The following is a 20094-nucleotide window of genomic DNA, read 5'->3' on the forward strand; positions in this document are numbered from 1 at the left end:
AAGAAGGCAAGCTTGTGCCAAATACACCAGTGACAATTTTCCGCAGCTCTAGTAAAGAAAAGGGCGAAAAGGACGTTAATACTGCTATTGAGCTCCCAGAGGCAGACAAAAGAGGCGGCCAAGGTGTAACTTTATCCAGTAGGGGGAGCTCCCAGTCCCGGGATGACTCTCGAGATCTACTACGCAGGCTGTCGCGGGTGGCAAGCAACAGTCCTGGGCCGGATGATCAAGTAAAACGAAAGGATGAAAAATCTACGGTGGGGTCCGGGGTTTCCGCGAAGCAGGTGCAGAGTGTAAACAACGGTAGCACAAAGACAGACAAGAAGGAAGGCGCTCCTGAGGTCAAGCCAGCAGAACACCTTAGACCCACAGTGGGCTTTGCTGGTCTGCGACGTGACCCTTCTGCGGAATCTCTCTCAGACAAGCGATCGAGCATGGCGCATTCAGATTCTGACCCGATAGAACGCATCGAGGGGGAGATGAAATTATTTGCCCCTCTCGACAACCACTCAGAGCGAGGATCCATCAGAGCTCCATCACCCGAATCAGAGGAGGAAGAAGAAGAGGTCGAGGCAACACCCCGCCCCCAAAAACAAGATCCCCTCAGTCTTCCTACGCCCAAAGTCACCGGCGCGTACGTTGAAACCCCAGCAACCTTAAAAATAGAGAAGGTCGAAAGCATTTTACCACCCTCGGACACGGTTCAGAGTACGCGAAACTCAACATCGCCACTGGGGAAGCCTCCATCGCGTCCTTCTAGTATATCACCTCGCGCCAGCAGGGAACAAGTGAGCGACCAAAGGCAACAAGCTCGCACCCGCTCAGCCCCATCAAGAAGATCTCGATCTCTTCCGAGAAATCGCTCACGTCTGATCAATTCCGCTAAACCTCCATCCGTGAAAGACGACTTGCAAGCAATCCACCGCGAAAATCAGATAGAAGATTCCACTCTTGATGATCTAGCCGAGCTTCTCGTTGCTCACGATATCAAACCTACAGACATCGACGAGGTTTTGAAGCCAGAATTGATCAAGACTGAGGAAGACATTAAGTCAAAAGTAGCTTCTGATCGCGACGAAGAGCTCGAGACTTACGAGCGAATGACACAGTCTCTCAAGACTGGCCTTGTCAGTATTCACACCGCCAAACAGGGCATCGAGCGCTTGGAGCACAAGGTCTCTCATTCCGACCTCAAACTTACTTCCAAATTATCCGCCACCCCGGATCATCACCACGTTACCACTTGTTCACAGTGTCTAGCTACTCCTCCCAGCAGCATGATGTATATACACGTTCCCATCCCTCGACTCTACCACACGAAGCCAAAGTTCAAGTTTACAGTCCTGGGCCTGCTGCTGTTTCTCTGCTCGATCTGGTACGCCGCCGAGTCTGTGATGTGGTCCTTCTATGGCTATAGAGATATATGTTATGGACCTTGTACTACACCTCACAATGCTCCCAAGTTTGGCTATGTCATTCCTGTCAAGCTTGATGAATGGGTTACAGGCGGCACCCTGCGTCCAATTGCGAAGCTCTGGAGGGATGAGCTGAGTGACATGTACGCAGACGCTTGGGATTGGTGTACCGACACGGACATACGCCAAGTCGACCGGATTGACAGGCCATGGATGAATGCCGAGCAACGGATTCAGCTCAACAGAAGGCTTGCTAGGAGGGGATTGTTGCCACCTTTCAGGCCCGACCCACAAATGCTACCGAAAATTGAGGCTCTGGCCAGGGCGAGAGAACAGCGAGAAAGAGCAGAGGAGGCAAGGGAGATGGGCTACGATATTCCAGATGGACTTGGCAACGAGAGCATGGACAAGGATGAGCCACTTTTCGAGGAAGAGAAGTCATCTCGTTGGTGGTAACGTTGCACTGCTTCTTGTCCAAAGTCGCTGCGTCCTCAGCGTGTCACGATTGGAGTTCATGGATTGTGTAAAGGGGCGGCTCTTGGCGGTTTCTCAAAAGTCTGCATCAAGAGGTCAAAAAGGTGTACCAATGCGAGGGCATGATGAACGATTATGACTTTATATCACAAATTTGTGTACATTTTGTGTCATGTACTACTCGGCGAAGGAGGCTTGTTCTGTGTCGCTGTTTCTGGTTGTCGGCGTTTGAGTAGGGTACATTGACCTGGATGTGTGTAGGTCAGAGGCAGCAAATAATACACTATGATGAACCTCACATTGATCTGTGCCGACAGTCTTGGCACATCACAGATGGGATCTCTTCAAGCATATCTGCCTCGCATGGGCATTGGCAAGCGCTTTGAAGGATGCAACAGAATCAGAATTCGTGAACGATTATTGTCCCTAGATCAACGCTACCATGGTCCCAAACACCGCGCTTATAAGCAAATACTGACAAGTCTCCTGAGAATACACGAAGACATGATGTATAGTGAAGGCCAAGAGTCTGTAAAGCGCGCTCATACTTCGCCCTTGTCGGCCTTCTCTTTTTTCGCTTGTTTTAGGGCCATTCCTTCCCGAGCCCGCTCGATCTGCTTCTGCCAGGCTATCTCATAAACCCCCTGCCAGTTCTCGGTAATCCAGTTGCGGATATCTTCAATGAGATACATACCACCAGGAGTCTTCAACGGTCGTTCGGGAAGGATGCCAAAGCTTTCGTCATCCATGAGGATGATTTTTTTGAGTGCTGTAATCAAATTGCCACGCCTCTGAGGGTCGAGATCATGCGGAACAGTGTCCTTGATGATCGATATTGCGTTGTTCTTGGACTTCTCCTCCATCCACACTGTCAACCGGTTCATATATTCCTCCTCAACTCCCGGGAAGCATGCGAAGGCGTCGCCGCGGACGTGTACACGCACTCGCTCCCTAGTCATCTCCGGATCGGAGGGCAGGAATCGTCCCTTTTCACGGCACTGCGGGATAAATTCCTCAATCCATCCTCGAAACACAGGTCGCTGGTTCATTCGTCGTCTGTCGTTGGACTTGAGCTGCATCTTGGCGTCCTCAACCGTTCCTTGCCCTATAACCACTGTGAGCCTCGTAGTCCCTGGGCCATTTTCATGCACTCCATCCCCATGCTCACCGTCCTTGACCTCGGGGTCGATCCAGAAAAATTTGGAGCTCGCAGCGTATTCGTAAAGATCATCAGCGGTAGCAAATGGCTTATCCCAATAGCTGTCAATTTCGAGGCCCAGGAACCGTAAGACCTCCTTTGGCTCATCCGTTAGGAAGACCTTGGCCAGCTTGCGGTTGTTGTCCTCGATCTCAGGAATGCGAATGTAGAGGCCGATTTCGTCTGCAGTCAGGCCAAAGGGTCGAATCGTACTACCCATGATACTCCAAAAGTCGCCGTGTGCATGCTTGAAGAGAATCCACAGCATTTGCCCTGTAGAAGCACAGATGCGGACATCGACTTGAATGAAGCGGGGTTGTAAGCTGTCGACGTCGAGCAGGCTCTCATCGCCAATGGCCTGAGTTGTTTCGGCGGCGCCATCTATAGTAGAGGCAATCTCGGCTGGCCAGGGAATGGTCAGGTTGACAGAAGCTTCTGCACCGTTGAAGATAGCCCTCTCCGCTTGCAAGGCTTGTTGAATGGTAGCTAGAAGCTGTTTGGGCGATGACCCTCGAGTACCATCATTGGTCTCGACTGGCTGCTTTTCGGTTGCAACAAGGATGTCAATATCGCCAAAGTCTCTCTTGCCTGGACCTTCGATTGGAGTTGCAACATGAACAAAGACCTCTCGGAGTATTGTGTGGACTTTGTCCCTCATGTGGTGGTAGACCAAGGCTGGCAAGCGTGGGGTGTGAAGCGCCTCCACACCTGAAGAGAAAGCAAGACCACCCATATTAGTTCCATAAAAAAGGAAAGAGTGAAATAGAAACAACCAAAGAGAAGCAGCACACTGGGATGTAAATGGCGTGGCCCTTGTTCAGGATTTAAAAGCGATTTTTTTTACTGTTGCGGGATGGTCTCGTGGCCAAGAAGAGAGAGTCATTCAGTGCTGACTTCGGACGACCCGAGCCCCTTAGTGACACACCCTTAGCTCCATCGTCGAACCGTCCCGGCTCCATTCTCATGGCCTCACCAAGCAAAGATTTATTAGTGGCAAGAGACATTTATGGCAAAGAGTTTATAGAACTTGAGACTTTGTTCTAGTAATGTATTTATTGTTTAGCCAATGCAAGTTATCTCGGCATGATCGTCGCAGCTCGAGGTCCAGCTGGTTCATACGTGAAATCCCTCTCCGCGAAGCTCAGCATTACTGTGCCTCGAGTAAAATGCAGTCCTACGATGTTGAAACTCATCCATCGTCTCGATAGTATATAGCAAATCTAGCTGCTCAAGCATTTGTGGTGCTTCTGAACTCGGGGCCCATCCCCAATGCTTAGCCAATAATACACAGCTTATCATATGTGACCGGTATCTTGATCTCTCAGTCCAGGTGTATCACTGTATCATCACCCAGAGACAAGTTACCATCTTCTGTGGGTGTCATCGAACTTGAACGCTTGATAGATTCTTGTAGATCTGGGTCAGCGAACCGCATTGTGATTTTCTTCGAGAGCTCCATCGCAAACTCTGGCAGGAGCTTGTCTGCGTGTTTCTCATAGATCTGAGGCGGCATGTTACCGCATGCCTGAATGATCTCGTCCTGAAATGGTAGCTGCTCCACCTCACATTTCAGAGCCGCCTTCTCGAATGACTTCAAAGTCGCCAACATCTCCGCAGCTGTCTTTTTCCCCCACATTCTCTTCCACCAAGCAGTGCTGTAATTGGATAGTTGAAATCTGATAGACTCAGAAGCGATGGAGGTGATTTTGGAATTGTCGAATCTGTTCGCGATCTTCCATAATGTGAGCGTGCCGACCAGGGGCTCCCACTTTCGTAAGTGCTGTTTGCGCAGCTTGAAATCGTTGACGAAGTAGGAGCGATACAAGGTATCTACGTAGACACCAAAATGCCAGCTTTTGAACTCTGTTCCGAGATCAATCTCCTGGACCTCGACGTCATTTTCTGATTCGTTTAGGGCGTCTCTGAAAACGCTAGAATCCTGCGCCAGAAGTTCCTTGTAGACCTTGAACTCCTTCTTCTGAGCTTTGTTCCCAACTGTGACGATAACAATCTCTTGTGGTGCCCTGAAAAGGTAAGCGCTATTACAGTCTGGCTTTGCGAAGATAAATCCCTTACCAAAAGAGAAGCTGAGGCATCTCGCCATCAACGTCTTGTGCTGCCATCGTCATACGGAAGATACGAAGGTTGGCTTCACGCAGGTAGAGTGAAGCGTAAAAATGATGCGCGACAAGATTGGGTTGAACGTCCGTGTGCGAAAAGGTTGAAGGAAAGAAAGAGACACGAGTTGAGAGGAAGTTAAGGGAGTGGTAAGATCACGGGATGGTACCAGGGGTGAGCTTGGGTTTTCTCAGGTTCCTTAGGAAGACCGAGCTTTTCAGAGGGCCACGACGGTCAGGCGAATTTATCAGGTCTGCCAAAAATAAATGGACCATAACTTGCTTGATAAGGTGATAAAATCCATATAAAATTTAAATGGTGTGATGGCAGCATCACCCAAAGGTGTATGCTACTGCGGTGAGAGTTGATAGAGCTGACAGAGATAGAATTTTGTGAGAGGTACCAAGCCCAGTGAGAAAGAGCGCCTCAGGGTGACTTTCTTTTCTAAAAAGGTAGATAGTGCTTTAGGTGAGGAAAATGGTCAGGGCGTAAGTAGTGAAATCCAAGCGTTGTGAGTTACTTGAGAAAAATGAAGATATGCGTTGGGGAAAGGAAGCTAGCTCCATTCTAGAACCCGAGAAAGCCTTAGGTATTTCAAGTTCTACCTATTTTATCTATAATAAGCCATGATAGCTTTGCCTCTGTCCCATATTGATCTCGTCGTGCACGAGTCGTCCATCGCTACACTACTTAACATCGCCTAGGCATTGGGCTTGCTCTCCTGTCCTGCCATCACCTTCATGGTCTATCAAGAATCATCAAGATTTTCTTTTTCTCTTCTTGCTCGCCACCTTATCCACCTTCTTAACGACATTCGACGAAGGCGAGATATCTTCCGGCGAGGACGCTGCATTTGCCCGACGATTCGCGGATTTTGACGAGACCAGATTGCAGAAAGAAATCTCCTTAAGGTATGTGACCTGCTGGGCGAAGACCTTGTCGGGCATATTCGCATATGCTTCGGCGAACTGATCGTAGTAATGGGAAAGACCTTCCGCCATGCACATCAGTGCAAGCTTCTCCAAGACACAGGCTCTATTGCGAGTATACTCTTCTTTGTTTTGCTTGCACGAGGCCTCCCATTCTCCAGGCGTGAATCGTGACAGGTAGAGAGCTATAGAGTCGTCGCGATGGCTAGCAGTTTCTTGTTCTCGAACCGAGCGGAGCATTTCAACAAGCGTAACATGTCCTCCGTGTACTTATAGTTCGCTGCGTGGTGTGGGCGATGCAGGCCCATACCAGTATAACCGCGATAAACAAAGTCGAGGTAAACGCCGAACTCCTTGCTTTTCATTCCCTCGATCTTAATGATTTGTGTTTCACTTTTGTTCAACGGCGTGCTCAGTAACTCCTTGAAAGATTCTGAGTCTTTGATGAGCAAGGCCTTGTGAATATAGAAGATGTCGTTCTCGACCTTGACTTGGATCTCCTGTGGCTTGCTATTCAAGATTAGCACATGTTTTTCATTGCGATATACTGTGGGCTCAAACCGAAACAGGTAGGATGCACCCTGGAGCTCCTCCATGTCATGTTCCTCGATTGCAGTCATGCTGAAGACGTGGATTTGGATGAAATGAATATATGGCGGGCGAATGAGGAAGGGAAGTCTTTCTAAGGTGCCCAGTTGTTCTTGGCGAACACGGGCGTCCTCGGTATAACTGTCCGTGATATCTCTAAGAATTACTTTGCCAAGTTTAAACCTTCGAAGGAAAGTCAAAGCGAAATTCTTTTATGAAAGGAGAATCCCGACAAAAAAGCTTAAAGAGAAGGTGTTGGCTCCAGAGTGGAAGAAACTCGCAAATACGAATGAGTTGACGCTCGAATTGAAAGATATCGAAAAGAGAGTCAGCCACTTTCAGCGGAAAGGAGAGACAGCCAACGTCTCATGTTGTTTCGGTCACTTCCAAAAGGGCCACAAAACGCATAGATCGAACTCCTGGGCTGGATTTTTACGGATGTATTCCTTTACACCCGATATGCTAGTAGCCTTCATAGCCCTTTGAGGTAGACGGAGATCATGATAATATGATGGTGTAATCAGTAAGCGATGCTAGTAAGTTACAATATCAACATTAATAGATTATTGCATTGTACAGTGGCAGAAAGAAGCCGGATATGAAGCTTGATATTCTCGTTTCTCACGAGCACGGCTTCCCAGCACACCGAATACCGGTATACGCTCTGCCAAGAATTTTAACATCGAAGAAACACGCACTTAGAAGTGACGATCAAAAGGAAGTCCACGAAAATGGTGGAATCTCTGTGCTCTGTAATGACATAGAATCATTGTGCCATTCCCTCGGCGTCCGTCAACAAAAAAACTAGCTTGATTGAAAGACTCCAAAGTGCTTACCATGCCTAGAGAAGCTGACACCGCATTTACAGGAAAGACATTGTATAAGTCTCTTGCTCCGTAGACGTAGCCCGCCATAGCCTTGAGAACTTTTGTGGGAAACAAGGGGAATCTTAGTTTGTGCCTGCAATTGTAGCCAACTTGATCCTATCAGAGCCACACTCGCCAAACCGGTCACGCACTTGGTTCTTTGCGCCGATCGCAACGCTCGCGATGATGAATAACTCCATGATCAGAGCCTCGTCCCGGTTCCACGTTTCTCCCACTGGGATGAAGGCGGGGTCGCGCAGCCGACTTGCAAGAATATGGCAATCGATTCATCATCGGCACTCGAAGACAAGAATAGAACACTAGTCAACCAACATCGCCAACTTGTCAACTCGACCTATCGAGGCTGCACTTGTCAGCAAGACGCATGCAATCTGATTCCGAAAGTCTATCACTTTTCATTATGGTGTTGACTGTGGCAAATTGTCTCGACGGGTACTGGATGCCAATATCCCTGGCAAATCGCTAGGTGGAAGCACATGACTAGAATTGATGCGGTAAGCGGTGGGATCGGCGTGCAATCGTTCGCCTCCTTATCATACATGCATGACTTGTGCAGATAGACTCGTTATCGAAAGGGAGGGTTTGGTGTGCTTTTTCCATCATTCATCGTGGAGTTTGCCTTCGGCGCCCAACAACCTGCTTGCTTGTTTCCTGCATCATGGATGTTGACTAGCCCCTTATCGTCCTGTTATCGGCCGCAATCAGACCGACAAGATCACATTCGAGCTCTCGAAGGGGGAAAAGGGGGTAATGTATAAGGAATGGCCACTCGACGAGGCGTGTAGAGCTCCAGCTGATTCGCCCATCTGCAAGTCCAACAGTCAGCAGAGAACACAACACTGGCCTGTTAGCGGCCGCCGCCAGGTTCTGAGTCTTGGCAGTCAATTCCACGGTGATGGACGTCAAGAAGGCGGCATGTCTTGACTCTGCCACGCCAATGCCTGACAGGACGGCGTAGGCGAGCAGAGGTCGAGGCTCAAACTGAGTGTCCACACAACGTTCATTCTCCACAGAGAACCTGGGGTTTAGGGCCCTTTAGTGTCGAATTGGGGGCTATCTCTCGGTCTTTTTATAGACAAAGTTTGGGTTCGGTGATCAGCAAGCCTGATATGCGCCAAAACTCAGGGTTACTACGGTGCCCTTGTCAAGCCGTAAACGCACCAATGGACACTAACACTGCACAGTAAGATCCGCCTGGGCACCCGCTCCCAACCCTCATTGCTGGCGGGGGGTGACTTGACACCTCCAAGGGTCTCTGCTAGCCCAATACTCCGCCTTATAGGGCTATCACGCTCCATTGGAGGCTGTCTCACAAAAACGCCGGTGATAATATTGTGTTTGTCAGTGACTACAATGAGCATTGAAACAGACGATTGGAAATTTAGGCCACTTTCCCCTTTCAAAACAAGATGGAGCTCACTCATCGTTAGAGATGAGCGGGCTTCTCCTCGTTAGCAGGAGAGCTTGGCATCAAGGATAGACAGGCAATGCGTACAACACTAACATGCACGTCCCGTATTCGATGCGGCGGAATCCCGGAGCGAGCTGAACTTCCGCCGAGCACCGGGGCAGCGGCCGTCTCACACAACTGAAATATGTCCCATATCCGTACTGACTAACCATGGCAAGACGTTACGGGAATTGCAAGAAACCACAAGGCTTGCCAGTATGTCCGCGTCCGCGTCGTCTACGTCTCCGATCCCCGAAGTTGAGCGCGAGCCACTTGCGAAGAGAAAGCTACGCAAGGGGACTCGTAGCTGCTGGGAGTGTAAACCAGTCCCGACCGGTTGATATAAAAAGAGTATGTATAGCTAATTGCAACTTACAGGCAAGAGACGCAAGATACGATGTTTCTATGCGTCAAACAACGATCCTATATGCGTCTCGTGTGTGAGAAGGGGGACCTCCTGCATAAGCCAGGAGTTCTCCTACGAGCCTCCCATAGGCGACGAGGATGCCAACATGAGAGGCAGACTCCTGAGAGTCGAGGCCCTATTAGGTAGACTCATTGAGAAGGTTATGCCAGATGGCGCAGAACCGCATGAGAACAGCAACGGCCTTGCCGAGGCTCTCACGGACACTCCGATGGAAGAGTACTCGAGTCACCCCTCCGCTACGGCGGAAGGCATTCTACCTGGGAACTACACAACCATGGTTCGTATTCGTACATTATTCTCTGCAACTGTGCTCCAAGAGACTATAGAACCATAATTAACGGAGTGCGAGTAGCCCAATCGATCTGGCGGTTCATGGGAATGTGCTAGAAACAAGACCCCTTTCGCAACGCCTCAATATCAGGAGGTCCCAAAGGCACAATTCTCCTATTCCGCACCGGGTTTTGAGCCCAGTGTGTTGGCTGGCGGTGATAGACGATATGACAAGATCCGAAAGGCCATCCACGCTGCGTTTCCGTCCCAGCAAACCGCAGATTGGCTTGTCGAAGCTGGTTACACCTACCTCTGGTTCCACCTTGTCACCAATAGCTATAGCGGTGTGTATAGCACGAATGTTCTGCCTGCTGCAGTTCAATCTGCACTACCAAGCGTCACGAGCCACCCGGCTCTACTTGCTCGCGCCCTCCTACAACTGGCATTATGCCTCCAACGGATTGATCCGGACGAGGACATTAGTGGGCTTGACCTGGTTGAGCCCATTAAGCAGCTGAGAGCAAGATATTTGGACTTAGCTACCAGTCTAGTTACTACCAACGAGAAACTACTTGACTCGGTTGAGGGACTTCAGTGCCTCTTACTAGAAGGAATATATCTCATCAACGACGGTAATTTACGTCGAGCGTGGCTTTGCATTAGGCGCGCGACAAGCCTCGCCCAGTTCATGGGTTTCCACCGCGCACATCCTCGAGCCGTGAGGGTACTGGATCCTCGTACAACCCGTGTGTCCGTTCCGGCTATCTGGTTTCGACTCGCCTATACTGATCGCTATCTATCACTGCTTCTTAGCTTACCAAGCTCAATCTCAAGCAATGCCTTCGCTTCTGAAGAGGCCATGATGGGTAGCACGTCAACAGAGAAGATGGACAGAGTACATGCAGTCATTGCCTTGAGAATCATTGAGCGCAATGAGGCGGATAACTATCAAGAGTTCGCCACTACGCAAGCCATCGACTATGATCTTCAAAGGGCTGCAAAGACCGTACCGCCGGCATGGTGGAAAATACCCGAACTTCATGCTGGCCTCGATGGGCCTACAATGACATCGGATGTCCTGAGGGGCCAGACCCAAATCATTCATTACAACCTCCTGACTATTGTTCATTTGCCATTTATGCTTCGCAATGGAATGGAGAGGAGGTACGACTATAGTAAGATCACATCAATCTATGCAAGTCGGGAGGTCCTTACAAGGTTTATCCCCTTCCGTGCATTCGTCAAAGTGGCGTATTGCTGTCGACTCGTCGATTTCTGTGCGTTTACTGCATCCTTCGCTCTTCTTCTAGCACATCTAGACAGCCATCGGAATAGCTATGGAGATATTCTGTCGCACCAAAGACTGAACGATCGAGCATTAATTGAGAAGGCTATGGAGACTATGGATGCACTGAACCGCGTAAGCGGCGACACACTCTCTATGCAGACAGGGGAAGTAATTCGAAAGCTTCTTGCCGTCGAAGCAGATGCCGCAGATGGCAACAACTCGTACTCGACCAGCAACGTCAGCGAAGAAGATACTACTGATGGACAAGACCCATCCTTCCGCCTCAAGATCCCATACCTCGGTACCGTGAAGATCGCCCGCGACACATTGATCAAACTACAAGCGCAGACACTGACCAGCACCTCCTTGTCAAACACTTCGATGGCCTCGCAGGCACTGACGCCTGAATCACCTGTGGCAAACGGCCAAGCTCTCACGCAGACAGTGGTTGATCCCTCACAGATTCACAACTGGCAAAGTGCTCTGCACCCTTTCGGTCCTGCGGAGCACCACCAACCGCATCATCAGCCAGCGCACGACTCGTCGAACCTACCGCTCATAAGTTTCCAAGATGATGGAAACGGTCAGCTTGTTACCGTGCCGAATCTGACGGCTGATGCAGAGGATTGGGCTTTCCAAGGTGTCGATGTGACTTTCTTTGATAGCGTGTTGAAAGGGGACATGGCAGAGCAAATGGTCTGGGATCCAGAAGGAGGTAGCTGGAGCTTCCTTCAGTGAGTGTAAGTGATGGAAGGGCCAGCACGCATACGGCCATTTGTTAAGGGTTAATGATGTTATGACTATGGGCGGTGATAGAACGCCTTCACCAAGGTATGGCATGGCGTTCAGGTAGAAGGGGGCTTGCGAGCTCGAGCTCTGCTAAGAAGCTGGGAAACCAATAGTTCCAATTGTACTGCCTTATAAGAACCCCATCATTGTCGAATTCATCGTGTAGGAAATATATTTCTCAACTAATATGAATTAAAGAAATCTATTTGTTACTAAGAAATTCGATATCTACTTAGCAAATCACAGAAGAAAGTAGAATAGTCAAGCGCAGTGGAGCGTGGTAAGCAGTGTTGACCTTTAGTAGTAAAGTGAGGAATTCTAGTACCGTAAAATCAGAAGGTTCCTCCTAATGAGAATAGCTCACTGCCCTCTGACTTGGTAATGTCAACACCTTATGTACACTTTCGTAGGAATCGCTTCCACGTCGAATTTTTTAAAGCCGACTTGATCAAGTTCAGGGGCTAAAAGGGGGCAATGCCATACCTGCATACTGGTGTACTTGCTTAGTGTGAGTGACCTATGCACTCGTGGAGAAAAAGCAAAAAAGTGGGGCTGTGTCGCTAGCACATCAAATCACTTCAATCTGCCCGTCGCCCACTCAACGACACTTCCAGCCTCACTCATAGCACGAGATCATACATTCGCATCATCCTCACGAAGCTTGAGCCCGTGATTTCCGATTAGCAGACAAGGAGCCAGCATGGAGAACGGCGCATCAGCAAATGACGGCAAGGACCCGTCCAGCTTCTTGGGCCAGATCATCGGCAATCCGGTCACTGTCAAACTCAACTCCGGCGTTGTCTACAAAGGTAAACCACAACAATCCCGCTCCCCTCGTCGTATGAGACATCTAATGAGTTGGTTTCATATAGGAGAGCTTCAGTCTGTGGATGGCTACATGAACATTGCGCTGGAGAAGACTGAGGAGTATGTCAATGGTACGAAGCGAAGAACGTACGGTGATGCATTCGTGAGAGGGAACAACGGTAGGTGTCGTGAGTGAAATCGCGAGAGAATGAGTTCTGATGATAGCTACAGTCATGTACATCTCCGCTGATTGAGAGAGGACGGAGCTTTGGGGTCCTCCATGAATCATCGGATGATGGGGACAGTCAGGTTACAGAGCTATCAGATACAGCCTGCGTCCAAGCCTACCTCTGAAATCGAGGTGACGTGGTGCAATTTACACGTCAAATACATGCGCGAGATCTGAAAGGTTGATCTCGGTCAAGTGGATTAAGCCATAGCCGCTCAGTCTAAGCTTCCGTTCTGCAAAACGGATGAAATAGCCAGGGTTGCCCTGGCCAATACAATAACGCTTACAAATGCTTGCGCCCTGAACATGGAACCATCTTCTCCATGCTTTCTACATTCTATCCGTCCAGGCAAAGTATGTGACTCCATGAACCGCTACCTCGCCTTTCTCGTTTCTCTCCACGTCATCCATCGTCAAAGCCTCCTTGAACCATGCCTGTGCAGCCACCTTCTTCTCGCCCTCTAGCACTGCGATCTGGCTCAGCGTGTTGAAGCGATTCCATAATGCGTCCTCGGTAAGCCATACGGTCCATGACACGCTGTCCTGACCTAGAGGCACCGAGAATTTGGGCAGCCTGTCTATCAATGTGTCGCGAATTACCTGCAGTGGGTTTGACTTCAACTGTTTCTGAAACACTTCTTGCCAGGCTTGATCACGGAAACGAGGGCGCCCATCCGTCGAAGTTGAGAATATTAGATTATTGAGCTTCTGCTCCCATGCCGTTGTAGCCTTCCACGATGATGGCTTATTGTCTGGATGGTGTTAGTTTCCATGCATCGAGCGCAAGAACAGACGACACAATCTTACAGTCTTCAACATTCCAGATCATGCCAAACACCGCCTTCTCCTTCAGTACCCTGTGAATCTCGTTCACCGCCTCATCTGTCGCAAACCTAGATTCTCATGAGCAATTCTGCTCCATATGATCCACAAAGCCAGCAGCATGCTGTTGAAAGCGGCCCCTTTGAGCTTACCAATGAAAGGACTGTGCTGCAATGCACGCATCTCCCCATTCATCCCCAACTGGCATCTTAGCAGCATGGCCGTCGACAACCTTGACATCTCGGAGTGCCTTTCGTTCTAGTTCGGCGCGCATGCCGGCATGTGGTTCTATTGCAATGACATTGTAATTCTCGGGTCGGGCGGCCAGTTGCTCTGTAAACTTGCCCGTTCCGCTGGCAATCTCCACCACGTTTGCATGCGCTTGGCCGGCAATGTGCAGCTGTTTCAGAAGCGCTTCAACTGCCTCCGGCGGATACGATGGCCTATATGCATCGTAGGCCGAGGCGTTGGCGAAGCCCTTCGCCGCCTCCTTGGCGAGAGGCTCGTATGGCGCTGCCGCAGACATCGTGTTGCTGGCTACTGGTAGAAGAGATGTTCAGACCAAAATCCCATGAAAAGTATCACTGGGAGAACTGCAAGGGACTTTGCTACAATCTGTCGACGAGACTCAGGCATGAGTGTAAGTAAATAAAGTTATATCAAAGCACAATTCGTATAATCCTCCGGGCCAGGACCCCGAATGCGCCGACCCACTTCGGCACATTGCGTCAGAGGCAGCGCCGATTTGCGGTGCCTCTTCCCCGCATGCGGGATACCGTAGGGATTCACACCATACCAGGGCTCTCAAGCTTTGGTAGGACAATGTCTTCCAACTACAATTGCGACAAGGTTCAAATACTTCATTACACAATGAATTGTAATTGTCAGGAGTCACGAGAATCACATCAAGAGAAGTAGAGGCAGAGTTAGTAAGATTTTGTTTTGATTATTGTATTGTAGCTATGTTAAGCTATAGTTGTTCAATAGAAGAGTGCTAATGAAAGACTCTTAACTACCTAATCAACCTTGACCATTATTATGCGATTCCATCCAACGATGTGAGACGCCGCCGCTATGCAAAAGCCCAAGCAAAGGAGTGCCAACGAATCAAAAGCTTCATGAACCATGATTATGAATCCCGTTCCATAACACCGTTACGCGCGAGTGATGTGTTGTTTGTGTGTGAAGAGAAGTGAGCGGATTAAGAGTGTGTTGTGTTGACGCCAGGAATGATTGAAAGATTCATTTAGTTGATGTTGATGCGGCGGGACTCGTGCTTCTTCGCCTTGGGAACAGTGACGTTCAGGATGCCGTTGGTCAGGCTGGCGCTGACGGCGTCCTGGTCGACGCGAGTGGGGAATGAGAAGGTGCGTGAGAACTCGCCAATGCTGCGCTCGCTGACCCAGTACTTCTCAGCTGGCTGAGCCGGAGCAGCGGGAGCCTGCTTCTCACCCGCCTTCTGGATCTCGGTAGAAGAGCCGTTCTCCTTGGCAGTCTCGTCGGCCTCGTCGGAGACGCTGGCGTGGTGGCTCTCCTTCTCCTTCTCTCCGGCCTCGGTGATGGCGCCGCTCATCTGTGTGTCGCCAACAAGGCCAGCTGGTGGAGTGCCGGCGGTGTAGGTGCGCTCGACGCGGCCGCGGATCACAATGGTCTGGGGCTCGGTGAACTCGATCTGGACGTTGTCGCGCTCAATTCCAGGGAGCTCGCCGTGCAGTTCGTAGCTGTTCTCCGTCTCGCGGACATCGAAGCGTGGGTTGAAAGTGCGAACTGCGTGCTGACCGCGACGGCCATTGTTGCCCTCTTTGCCTTGGACCTCGCGGGAGTAGTTGTCGAAGTCGTCGAGGAGGCGGAAGAGAGGAGTGAAGGAGGTCTCAGGAGAGAGATAGGATCGAGGGAAGAAAGCCATGGTGTTTGTTGTCGAGAGTGGTCGTAGAAGGTTGACTTGTTGATTGCGAAGTGCTCTAGGGAGTCTTCTTGAGAATGTGTATTTCGCAGGTTGCATTGAACTCTTTACTTTTTTGATGTCTGATGAGAAGAAGAGATGGTCGAGAGTCAAGGCAGGTTAGCCAAAGATTTATAGTTTGAATCCCTCATGATGGGAGTTTCTCCCAGTTTCGGGAACGGGAAAGAAGCTGACAATCATGGAAACAGACACGTAATTACAGGCGCTTCGAGAAGCCTAGCGAATGTGCGTGCAAAGCATAGAAACTGCAATGTAACAGACATGTCGCATCGCAGTTGCCTGTGGTGGAAAGGAATGTCTGACCACGAAGCTATCGCGAACTGCCGCGATGGCACTGGAACCTTCGATGGGGTTCTGTGAGGCGCGACCTCGGGCGCTTGTACCATCAGGTCAGAGAAATGTCAGGCAACTTGCCCAAAACCAGTTCTCTTCACTTCCTTTGCTTTGCAGCCTCATTTGCTGAGGTGACGCCACCCGACTGGCGCATATGACAGTATTTGCAATGGCTTCATTGACATCAGCGTCGTTCCTCTCCTAGTCAAGGACCGTAGCTGCGATGTATTGTGGAGGCCGTGATCTCTTAAATCCAGAACGCCAGGGGGCAGGTTGGAGACACGGCGTGGGGTGTTCAATGAAGTTAGGGCGTTGCCATTGGCTCCGAGCTAGATGTACCTCACCAGCCAATCTGTTAGACAGGGAATCCCAGGAAGCTAGTCTCCATATTGGTAATCCTATAAACTGGCAGGAGAGGGACCAGATCTTCAGGTCCACCTTTCATTGATCTTAGCAGGTCATGCGATGCAGTACTTTATCCTGAATCTTCAACCACCTCCATCAATTTGTGGCTCCTTTCACCAACCAGAGGTTGCCGGAACCAGCCTCCGTGCCTTGCAAAGTCATCAGCCACATCAGATTCGCCACCTGTTCGATCTCCACATAGAATTTGACGGGGAAGACCGTTTATTTCGACGAGAGTCTGACCGAACCGGCTGGTTCATATTGGGGTATCCTGGACGGCTCTTCACGAGCACGAGGAAATATCTAGTAGGAAGGGTTTTCAGATTTTTGCCACCGCGATGGGCAAGAGAACAGGCATATCCGCGGCGGCACTTGACGGCCTCGCTTAACACCGGAGTGCAGATCTTAAGGTGAGGAGCCTACGCTGAGATCGCCGGGGAGGCAGTGGATGGGATTCTGCTGGAGAGTGATGCAGACAGGAGGGAGCCAAGTGACACACCTGGGAACTGAGGCATGCGAGCATGATCATGTTCACGATAGGAGGGGTGCTTCCCTGGAACAAAGAGGCTACTCAATGTGTTTGCTTGTCTCTATTAGGTGCCAATTACATTAGCATTGAGATCCGGCTCCGGCTTCCAGTAGTCATTCCTCTCCTCTCAACTCAAGCCCCTCTCTAGACTAGTTATGTCCAGCATAGCTGTGTGTTTGTTGTTCGTAGCTACCATAGTCCGAATATGCCGCCCGTCCGCGGTGGTGAGTCTTTTGCTCCGCCAGCCGACAAAATGATGGTGGTCCAGATTAGACAGACAGGAAGATAGAGAAGCATTGAAGACAACTGTAGGGCTAGACTCGCTGGCCCCTCTGTAGATACAATGGAATAACTCACATATTCCCCTTTGAAAGCAATCCGACCGAAATAACCCTTTTCAAATCCCCTCAAAATCCCCTTTTCACTGCTGGTACGGTGGTCGGCCGGCCATAGGCGGGTAACCGACCATTATGGGCGGCATTCCCTGCCTCATGCCAGCCATTGCTCCCGGCGCTGGGCTCTGGACGCGGTTGAAAAGCCCAATGAGTCTTCGACCGACCGATGGTTCTAGCTCCGTGCCGTCTCGTGCAATTTTGACCTCTCGGTTCGAATTCCAAGGATTCCGAAGGCCTCGTGTTCTGTAGAACGGGAGTCTGGTTGTCGACAGCCATTCCAACTTGAAGGGCTTTCCCCACGCCTTGGATTCCCCGCCCTCATGTCCGCTCCCTGCGGTGCTCGAGTCATCCCCTTCCTTCGTAGACCCCACTTCCTCTGAATCGGCTGCGCCATCGACTTGGTCCTCGCGCTCAGCTTCCCAGAAAATCGTACCTCGTGCGGAGTCATCGATAATCCGTCCCTTGGGCGCGAACTCCGTGGCTTCGGTGGGGATGGCCTTTGGCAGGTCCAAATCGCTGGCGGTCTGAGCTTTGGGCGCAAACTCGATTGCTGCAGCTGGGTCCTCATTAATTGGTGAAACCATTCTCGCGTAACCGAAATATTCTCCTGATTTGTTCGCAGAAAACACCAAGTAGACATTGTCGACACTCTGCTCAAAAGTGACGAGTTAGTACGGTCGCTCTAACCATTCTCGTCCAACAGGAGGCTTCATTACCTTGAAAGCAGTGTTCAGTGTCTCTTCATTGTGTGCCTGAGTAGCCCATATGCCAGTACGAACGCTCAGCTCAAGATCCTCTACCGTAAGACTCTTCAGAATAAAGAACTTGTCCTTTTGCGGAGTAGAGGACTCTGGGGAGATATCCCTCTGCTCCACCGGGAACGGTGCGGCAACAGGAGTTACCTTTGCACTCTCTTCGGGACTTTGGATACCTTCACCATTGACTTGTGGCTCAGGTGCTGTTGTTTGCTGAGGCGTCGAAGCCGCCGGACCTGTAGGGGCCGTAACACCAGCGGCGCCCTCCACGGTGCTCTTCCTAAGTCGACTTACGAGTCTAACCGACTGAAACTTTGAGTCATGGAGTTTCTGCTGTGCTCCCACACAACTGCCCTCGTCCCTAAAGTTTGCAAAGGCGCAGTTGCTCTTCGAAATGAGGAAAAGAGACTCCAAGCCTGGTGTCTCCTTGCAGACGTGGTGTACAAGGCTCATCAAGTCGGTCTGAGGCGGCAGGTTTCCAATCCAGATGGCATGTCCTGGACGTGGTTTAACTTCTATTCCAGTCGTTTCTAATCATGCAAAAGGGGTGCAGGTACTCACCGCTCTGTTTCGGTTTTCTAGGGGGGCCTCGAACCACGCTTAATCGGCTATCTGTTGAAGCTGTTACCGAATTAGTTTAATCATCTGACACGAGTTTTTGACGTCTCACGTTGTCTTTGTTCGTGCGCTTGGCTGAAGGCCAGGCTGCTGGTATCGCTACCTGCCGACTGACCGAGTCTTGGATCAGACTGCGCTGCATTTGATGCAAGATATTGCCCAGGAATCATTTGTCCCTGAAGTGCCTGTCCTTGGCCAGGATAATGAGCGGCCTGTGTGTAGTAGTAAGCGGTCTGGGGATGAGCTTGCTGCTGGTTGAGGACGAGCTGATTTGGATAGTATCCGACATTTCCACGAGGAGACATGTTCGCTTGCTGCTGAGATGGCGAGATAGGCGTCCCGTAGAACTGTCCGAGGTGAGCGTGTTGAGGCATATAGTACTGTTGGCCTGGTATAGGGTTTATCGTAGCCTGTGCGCCGTACTGAGCAGGCATCTGCCCGACTACATTCTGGGGAGGCGCTGAGGCGTTGAATCTCTGTTGTGTAGGATACTGCCCGGGTCTGAAGTTCGTCTGCGGAAGGGCGCCGGCCATTGCGCTCATGTTGTAAGGCCCTGATCGGCCTGGACCCTGTGGTTGTTGTGACATGTCGAACTGTGACGAGAAGGCATGCTGGGGCCCGTAAGGGTGTTGGAACTGATTTGGGAACGTGGATGACAAGTCGACTGCTCCCCGTCCCTGGGCAAAAGCCTGTTGGCCCTCCAGAGGGTTGATCCCAGGATAGGAACCCGCTATCGCGTCTTGAGTCGGGTAGTCGCTTGCTGAAGTAGGTTGAGGTGGAACATCTCCCATTTGTGTTTCTATAGTGCCAAACAATGTTGGCTGACAAAATCCTAGCCCTAAGTCGACTGTCAGTGTGCCCATCCAAGGCATTGAACAGAGCTCAGACCTTTGAAACAAACACACTCAAAGTCTTACTTTTTTTGCTAGGGTGGAGCAGAATTCAACACACACGAACAAAGCCCTAAGTCAGAGTTGGGGTCGAGATGTGGTGGGAGGGCTTTCTGGTAGACGCGGCGCAAAAGAGATGGGCTGTAAGTCTGTGGGGAAATGACTTGGGCAGGATATGCTCGCCAAATATCAAGCTTCGCTTGTCTTTTCGACTCTGGGCAGCGGCTACTGAGAGCTAGGGGGGGATGATGTGAGTGTGCTTCAGCTCCCTATAACCTTTAACCTAGTTAACACCCAGGCTGGCCTCTTCTGGGCCGTTGACACCGCTTCCGGGAGGCGATCGGGCCTTGTTAGGCGTCCAATACAAAAGCAGAGAAGACTCCGACGGGCAGGGGTGCACTGGTCCCAAGGAGCAGAGCTGCAGGAAAGCCTGAATAGAGGCAGTGTCTTGAAACGATAGAGTGAAAGCGAGGCTCCAATTGCGGCTGCTCTTATCCCTGGAGCTTCGTGGCTGG

The 20094-nt window shown here is 50.5% G+C and overlaps 7 protein-coding genes across 7 annotated transcripts; 1 reads left to right on the forward strand and 6 right to left on the reverse strand.

The window, feature by feature from the left end:
- Positions 1-2431: 2431 nt before the first annotated feature.
- UCRPA7_7610 (hypothetical protein) lies at positions 2432-3745 on the reverse strand (the record flags this gene model as incomplete). Its single annotated transcript, XM_007920138.1, has 1 exon — positions 2432-3745. One exon carries the CDS (start codon positions 3743-3745, stop codon positions 2432-2434), a length of 1314 nt encoding a protein of 437 aa, XP_007918329.1.
- Positions 3746-4408: 663 nt separating this feature from the next.
- UCRPA7_7611 (hypothetical protein) lies at positions 4409-5216 on the reverse strand (the record flags this gene model as incomplete). Its single annotated transcript, XM_007920139.1, has 2 exons — positions 4409-5111; positions 5164-5216. The coding sequence occupies 2 exons, from the start codon at positions 5214-5216 to the stop codon at positions 4409-4411; spliced, it is 756 nt and encodes a 251-aa protein (XP_007918330.1).
- Positions 5217-6319: 1103 nt separating this feature from the next.
- On the reverse strand, positions 6320-6754 carry UCRPA7_7612 (putative speckle-type poz protein; the record flags this gene model as incomplete). Its single annotated transcript, XM_007920140.1, has 2 exons — positions 6320-6644; positions 6696-6754. 2 exons carry the CDS (start codon positions 6752-6754, stop codon positions 6320-6322), a joined length of 384 nt encoding a protein of 127 aa, XP_007918331.1.
- A 5779-nt stretch (positions 6755-12533) lies between these two features.
- Positions 12534-12894, forward strand: UCRPA7_7613 (putative lsm domain-containing protein; the record flags this gene model as incomplete). Its single annotated transcript, XM_007920141.1, has 3 exons — positions 12534-12642; positions 12706-12819; positions 12872-12894. The coding sequence occupies 3 exons, from the start codon at positions 12534-12536 to the stop codon at positions 12892-12894; spliced, it is 246 nt and encodes an 81-aa protein (XP_007918332.1).
- A 305-nt stretch (positions 12895-13199) lies between these two features.
- UCRPA7_7614 (putative methyltransferase protein) lies at positions 13200-14217 on the reverse strand (the record flags this gene model as incomplete). Its single annotated transcript, XM_007920142.1, has 3 exons — positions 13200-13621; positions 13677-13762; positions 13844-14217. The coding sequence occupies 3 exons, from the start codon at positions 14215-14217 to the stop codon at positions 13200-13202; spliced, it is 882 nt and encodes a 293-aa protein (XP_007918333.1).
- A 720-nt stretch (positions 14218-14937) lies between these two features.
- On the reverse strand, positions 14938-15597 carry UCRPA7_7615 (putative heat shock protein 30 protein; the record flags this gene model as incomplete). The annotated part of the gene is made up of 1 exon (XM_007920143.1): positions 14938-15597. The coding sequence occupies one exon, from the start codon at positions 15595-15597 to the stop codon at positions 14938-14940; it is 660 nt and encodes a 219-aa protein (XP_007918334.1).
- Positions 15598-17342: 1745 nt separating this feature from the next.
- Positions 17343-19063, reverse strand: UCRPA7_7616 (putative yt521-b-like splicing protein; the record flags this gene model as incomplete). The annotated part of the gene is made up of 4 exons (XM_007920144.1): positions 17343-17966; positions 18033-18568; positions 18633-18692; positions 18805-19063. 4 exons carry the CDS (start codon positions 19061-19063, stop codon positions 17343-17345), a joined length of 1479 nt encoding a protein of 492 aa, XP_007918335.1.
- Between the last annotated feature and the right edge of the window lie 1031 nt (positions 19064-20094).

This window comes from Phaeoacremonium minimum (genome assembly GCF_000392275.1).
Source record: "Phaeoacremonium minimum UCRPA7 unplaced genomic scaffold PA7_03_scaffold_541, whole genome shotgun sequence".
Lineage (NCBI taxonomy): Eukaryota > Fungi > Ascomycota > Sordariomycetes > Togniniales > Togniniaceae > Phaeoacremonium > Phaeoacremonium minimum.